Here is a 6,848-nt window from a genome sequence, read left to right as displayed (position 1 = left end):
TTCTGGTTGACATAAATATCCTACAAAACAAAACAAAAATTCAAAGTATCCTATTTTCAGAAGAACGATAAGCATGAGAAGGGCGACACGACTGCTTGAACTGAGTGTACGTGTCGAATTTGTTTCAAACAAACTATACCAAATACAAACACCACCGATTCCACGTTTTCCTCCATATCCATCTATTTCTTTTCCTTTTCTTTGTTCTTTATGTCACACTAAATAAACGTAGTTCCATTGCACAGCTTCTAATCCATAGTTTCAATTCTCTGTAAGAGCAATAAACAATGGTGTTATTGAACTTAATTCACAAATTTCTCAACTTAGTAGCTCCTCCATTTACCTTCTTCAGCTTGTTGTTTTTCTTGCCACCCTATCAATTTTTCAAGTGGTTCCTTTCTATCTTAGGCACTTTTTTCAGTGAGGATGTTTCTGGCAAGGTTGTCATCATCACTGGGGCTTCCTCTGGCATCGGCGAGGTTATTCACTTATTTTCTTTCCTTTAAACATCGCACTTTAAAAATCAGTGGTGTAGTCAAGAATTTTTAAAAAGATTCCGTACTACAATGTCACACTTAGAATTTGGATTTTAATATGTGACTAAAATCAATTAAACCCTTTTACCATTGCACTAGAATTTTTTCTACGGTTTATAATAGAAATTCTTTTTTTCTATTTGCACAATACAATTTTTTCGTCGAGGGATTCAATTTTAACCCCTTATTTCTACCTAGCTCCCCCTGTTAGAAATTCACTCATCCAACTGGTTCAGATTGTGGATTCCCACGGGGGGCCGGATTTAGGCCCAAGCTATATAGTCATTTTCGGGATGTTATTTATAGATTAGTCAGTACTAAAAATCTTAACTTCAGCATAATTCAACACATATTTATCCCAAAAATTTGAACTGAAATACTGAAATTCAGGACGCACTGGCTAATTCTTAAATAACAGCCCTTTAGAGTGGCTACCTGGTGACATTTCTACGGAATCCTCCACGCTCGGATTTAGGCCCAGATTATGGTGTGTGTAAATTTATGGTCTTTTCGTTAATTAGGTATTTTAGGAAGTAATTCAAAAATAGTCAGATTTACAACTAGTCGTTCAAAAATAGCCCAGTTATGAAAGTAATCGAAATTTAGTCACTTTTCATGTAAAGATAAATCTTAGCGATAATACTATTCAAAATCCGGAAAATACGCTAGTATATTATGTTGGAGTTCTAGCATAAGTATACTTAAACTCCAACATATTATACTGGAGTTCCAGGATAAGTACAACATAAGTACACTAGAACTCCAGCATAATATATTGGAGTTCCAGCAAGTATATCGGTCCAACATAATATACTGGAGTTTGGAGCACCGGTGCTCCAGTTTCCAGTATATTATACTGGATCCAGCAAAGTATACCGGTTCAGCATAATATGCTGGAGTTCATACATAGGTGCACCGAACTCCAGTATATTATGCTGGACCGGTCTCTGTTGCAGCAAAATAGTGGCTATTTTTCATTGACTTGGTAAACGCTGTCTATTTTTAAATGACCAGTCCGAAAATTGGCTATACCGTCTATTTTTACGGTATTTTATGTACATATTTTCTATAAATAATCTAATATTATTTGTTGGCCCATGTTTCAAAAAAGTTGAAAGCCAAAGGGGTCAGTTCTCACTAAATATTTTGTTTCTCCATTTTAGTGGGTGGTGCACCAATGTTCTTGAAAATCCTAAATCCGTCTCTTCCCACCTATTTTGAATATTTTGTTTGATGTATAGCCTGTTTGGCCAAACTTATTTTTGGCCAAAAGTGCTTTATTGAGTTGTTTGACCAAGCTTCTGGAATGAAAAAAAAATGCTTTTGAGGAGAAGCAGAAAAAAGTAGTTTCTCTCCAAAAGCACTTTTTTGAGAACGCACTTTTAAGAAAAATACACTTAGAAGCAGTTTTTTAAAGCTTGGCCAAACACTAATTGTTACTCGGAAGTGTTTTTCAAACTAACAAGCCAAACACAAACTGCTTCTCACCAAAAGTACTTTTGAGAAAAACACTGTTGAAAAAAGCACTTCTCAAAATAAGCTAATTTTTGCAGCTTTGTCAAAACGGGATAGTAGGCGGTTTGATAGGTAGAATTAAATTCTTGATTTTTTTGCAGTATTTGGCCTATGAATACGCCAGACGAGGTGCATGCTTAACTATTGCAGCGAGAAGAGAGAAGAGTCTACGTGAAGTAGCTGAAAGGGCACTAGACCTAGGCTCCCCTGATGTTTTAGTCGTACCAGCTGATGTTTCAAAAGTTGACGACTGTAAAAGGATTGTTGATAAAACCATGAGCCATTTTGGACGATGTGAGATTCTATTTGTTTTATATATTCTCGTACTTAGCTTTAGAAACCTTTAATTGTTTTTTGACCAACTTTTTCCATGTGTGAATTGCAGTGGACCATCTGGTTAATAATGCTGGAGTTACGGCAGTTTCTCTCTTTGATGAAACAGAAGAGATCACCAACTTTAGATCTATCATGGTAATAATTTTAGTATTTTACTAACATATTCATGTCATGTGTAAATGTGCAAATGGAAATCAGTATATACAAATGGTTTGAAGTTTTAATTAAATGCCAGTTGCCACCACAATAGTACTTTTAATATTACCTAGGTCAATTATTGAAAACCTTTGGACCATACTACCACAAAATAATGAAACTAATAAATTAATGGGCTATTTTGCAATGTTGAGCTAAAAATTAGCTAGGTTGGCAACTTTTGGGGGTGGCTATTAGAGTTTAGCCATATTTTAAATTGTAAAGTCAAAGTTGCCAATAATAATACAATTAAATTAACGTGTTCGCCCCTAACTAAATCACGAAATAGAATTTTAGTAATCGATACTAGAGTTTGAAATTTTGACAAGTAGAATTCGTGTAAATTATGTTGGGTTTAATTCATAATTCACTTCAGCAATTTTGAACATTTACTAGTAAAAAATTCAAACTCCATGAATATTCCTGGTTTTTGAACCTTTGTAGTGCAAAATCTAGAAAAATTCAGGAACGATTCATGGTTTTTGAATTCACATTACACTTCATCAATTTTAACTTTTAAACTAGAAAAATTATTGGTTTTTGAACCTTTAATAGTGCAAAATCCAGAAAAATTTAGGAACATTCATGATTTTTGAAAATTCACATTATACTTCAGCAATTTTTAACCCTTAAATATAAAATTCAGAAAAATACTGGTTTTGAACCTTTACTAGTGCAAAATTCAGGGAAATGCAAGATGATTTATAATTTTTGAATTCACATTATAGTTCAGCAAATTTTAAACTTTTAAATACAAAATCAGGCTAACTTTAAACTTTTAAATACAAAATCAAGAAAAATTACTGGGTTTTGAACCTTTTCTAGAGTAAAATCCAGAAAATCCAGGACCGATTCATGATTCGTTGTATTCAAATTATACTTCAACAATTGAGAGCTACTGCTTCAGGTTATTCAAGCTCCAGGAACAATTCCTGGATTTTGAACTTATAAATTTCAAAGTTCAGTAGTCATTCCTGGAGTGGTTCCCTATTTTTAAATAGGGGCATTTTTGTCCAGAATTGTATTTCCACATTAATAAGCGGCTATTTTGCCGATATAATTCAAATATGGCTAAACTCTAATAGCCGACCTGAAAAGTGGCTCTTTACCAAGATCATCCATTGTTGAGGCACGGGAAGAAGTTTAGTTTAAATGAACAACTATTTAGCTTAATTTATCCAAGTGTAAGCTGCCATCAAGAAGTTGATTAATTGGAATTTGCAGGACATTAACTTCTGGGGTTCGGTCTACATGACACGATTTGCAATTCCGTATCTGAGATATAGTGAAGGTAGGGTCATTGTGCTATCTTCTTCAGCTTCTTGGGTGCCTGCTCCAAGATTGAGCCTTTACTGTGTAAGTCCACCAATTTTAGTGTTTTATTATTTTAACCCCAAGGCGACATTCATATTTCATTTTGACCCCCCTATTTTTTTTATTATGGTAGGCAAGCAAAGCAGCAATGGCACAATTTTTCGATACGTTGAGGGTTGAATTCGGACAGGATATCAAGATAACATTGGTCACACCTGGCTACGTTGAATCAGAAATGACACAAGGGAAATTCATGGACAAGACCGGCAAAGTGGATGTTAATCCTCAAATGAGAAATGTAAGTTTGTCACACCTGACATGATATGTTATTTTTAACATATACTTTTATCACTAAATCTTGGTTATAAATTAATATCACATAGGGTGTGTGTTTGGTAGGAAAGGAAAATATTTTTCGGAAAATGTTTTTCTCATCAAGAGAAGCGAAAACATTTTCCAAAATTCCTTCTCAACCGTCCCCACTATCACCAAACCTACCCCACCCCTGTCTCCAAAAAGGTTTTTTTTTTTCTTTCAAATTTCAGTTTTTCCGTTACTACCTGCCCTACTATCCCTCCACCCCACCCCTTCCCCTCCCGCAAAAAAAAATTATTTTTTTTACCTTAATTTTTTTTTTACAATTTTAAATTTCTGTTTTTTCGTCTTACTCCCCACCCCACCACCCACCCCCCGAAAAAAAATATTTTTTAAATATATTTTTCAGTGTTAATTTTTTTATTTATTTGTTTAAAGGTTCAAAGTTTTACAAGTTCCAAAATTATGAGTTCAGAGGTTTATGTGTTTGGAAGTTTACGGGTTCGAAATTCCGCTGTTTCGAAAGTTTAACGGTTTGAAAGTTTTATGAATTTGTGGGTTCGGAAGGTTGCTGGTTTGAAAGTTTATGACTTCATGTTTATTATATCTAAATTATTTATGAATACTCTTGAGAAGTCATTTTCCTTAATTTGCGTACCAAACACCGGAAAATGAATAAGATTACTAGTTGTTTTCCAAGAAAATATTTTCTTGGAAAACATTTTTCGTTATACCAAACACACCCATAGTATTACTTCAATTTATGACTTAACCAGAATGTAATTCGGTGCAAATGTTCCTGATGTATTTTTTTCTCCACCATCACTCGAGACATTATGTGTGATGAACTGCTAAGTCCTAGATATTAAGATGTACACTTTCCCATTCTAATATGTTCTGCAAGATTTCACCTATTACTTTTACTAGTGAATTCAGATAATTTTAGCAACCAACGACATTTTCTTATTAAGGTATGGAGATTGACTGTAAATTGAACTTAAATTCTTAGTGGGTCTAGTAGATTGTAGTGTAAGTTTCAATTCCAGTTATATTTTAGGATACTTTACTTTAAATTAAACTTAAGTTTACATGATATTGTGATGTGTAATGATTTTCTGTGTCCCTAGTTCCCCACTGGCTACAAAATGAATCGTAGTACACAGGTTTGAACGGTGCTCACATGAATCACGGTATTATAAGTGTAATTTGTGTTTACTGAGTTATGGTTATCAATTCCCGGGTATGTTGTTGTTGGTGTTGTAAGCGAGTCAGCCTCCGAAATTTAGGCGGAAAGGAATAGGCGAATGGATTGCTAATAGTAGTATCTAATTTGTGTTTACTGAATAAACCAGGTTCAAGTGGGCATAATCCCAGTAGTCAAAGTAGAAGAATGTGCCAAAGCCATCGTTAATGGTGCTTGTCGAGGAGAGAGATATGTTACTGTTCCATCTTGGTTCAGGGTCACCTACTTGTGGAAGGTTTTCTGCCCAGAAGTTGTTGACTGGATTTTGAGGTTGCTGTGTCTTACCGGTTCGGGAACGTCGCCCGAGGATGCGTTTAGCAAGAAAATATTGGATTACACGGGTGTTCAAAAAGTCTTGTACCCAGAAAATATCCGGGAGCTGGAACCCAAGACCAACTGATGCCAAGGTTTGACGTTCAGAAGCTATAAGTTTGCAGTCTGTTTGTTTCTCTGTTACTAGAATTTGGCCAGGAGAAACTTTAGTTTGGAGTATTGTAATTATCAGTCAAAGATAGATACTGAAGTTTCGTTGATGCTGTCTTTTTGTATCCACGTCTTGTTTGACCAAAAAATATAGCACTTTTTGTTAAAATAATTAAAAGATAACTAAGGTCAACGGTGAATCCTAGTCAAACATAATAATTCTTAGATCTAGCTAAATGTTTAAATGGTATCGACTTAATGCCCGGAATTGGTTATTAGATTATTAAATGCACGCTTTGGAGAATAAATGAAGAATGAATAATGAACAATAAATATGAAAAATGGTAATAAATATAAATAGGAAGAACAATTCATCCAAATATCCAATGATCTGAAAGATTCTTCCTCCCGACAACAAAATATGACAATAAGTAAGAAAATGAGTAATGCTTTCTTGGATCGCGGGAGTGGAAAGGAAAAATAATCTATAAAACCAATCACCGTGGAAAAGTAAACTTTTGTATTTTCTCTCAAGAGTCAACTTCTTACAATAGTTTTTCTCAGAATGAATCTCACGTGCCTTTTTTCCTCTTTCCCCTTTTCTATTTATATGGGATGTTCTCTAAAAATCCTAAAAAAATACAACAAAGAGAATATTCCTATCGCTAGTCCCAAGACTACACTAGCCGATGTTCCTACTCTTCGCTACTCAAACTCGTCTTCAACGTCTTGCTCAGCGACTGCTCGTTGTTGGGCTTCAGTTGACCTCGGCTTGGCCGCCCAAATCGAAACACAGTCTTCTCACTTAGCGACCTCCCCACACCTGATTTCCTAAGCCGGATTTTGACATATACAGTTAATCCCTACGCTTGTCGAGATCGTTTTCTGGTCGGCCCCGATGAGCGGACTTTATCAGTTGGCAACTTAGGAAAAGTTTTTTTGCATGGTGATCGAGTAGAGGTGTTGGGCAC

General features: G+C 35.0%; 1 protein-coding gene across 1 annotated transcript; it reads left to right on the top strand.

Annotated features, from left to right (window-relative positions):
- Nucleotides 1–209: 209 nt before the first annotated feature.
- Nucleotides 210–5,987, top strand: LOC104212681 (11-beta-hydroxysteroid dehydrogenase A-like). Its single transcript, XM_009762026.2, has 6 exons — nucleotides 210–479; nucleotides 2,153–2,345; nucleotides 2,437–2,522; nucleotides 3,807–3,938; nucleotides 4,030–4,194; nucleotides 5,564–5,987. Exons 1-6 carry the CDS (start codon nucleotides 288–290, stop codon nucleotides 5,852–5,854), a joined length of 1,059 nt encoding a protein of 352 aa, XP_009760328.1. The 5' UTR covers nucleotides 210–287; the 3' UTR covers nucleotides 5,855–5,987.
- The last annotated feature ends 861 nt before the right edge of the window (nucleotides 5,988–6,848 follow it).

Source organism: Nicotiana sylvestris, chromosome 3 (assembly GCF_000393655.2).
Source record: "Nicotiana sylvestris chromosome 3, ASM39365v2, whole genome shotgun sequence".
Classification (NCBI taxonomy): Eukaryota; Viridiplantae; Streptophyta; class Magnoliopsida; order Solanales; family Solanaceae; genus Nicotiana; species Nicotiana sylvestris.
The sequence above is the reverse complement of the archived record's forward strand: the minus strand, read 5'-3'. Positions and strand labels throughout refer to the sequence as shown.

Bases quoted from the DNA above. Each gene is read 5' to 3' on its own strand.
- LOC104212681 (XM_009762026.2), top strand. From the start codon at position 288: ATGGTGTTATTGAACTTAATTCACAAATTTCTCAACTTAGTAGCTCCT. The intron at 480-2,152 runs GTTATTCACTTA...ATTTTTTTGCAG, and splicing joins CTTCCTCTGGCATCGGCGAG to TATTTGGCCTATGAATACGC. The intron at 3,939-4,029 runs GTAAGTCCACCA...TTATTATGGTAG, and splicing joins CAAGATTGAGCCTTTACTGT to GCAAGCAAAGCAGCAATGGC.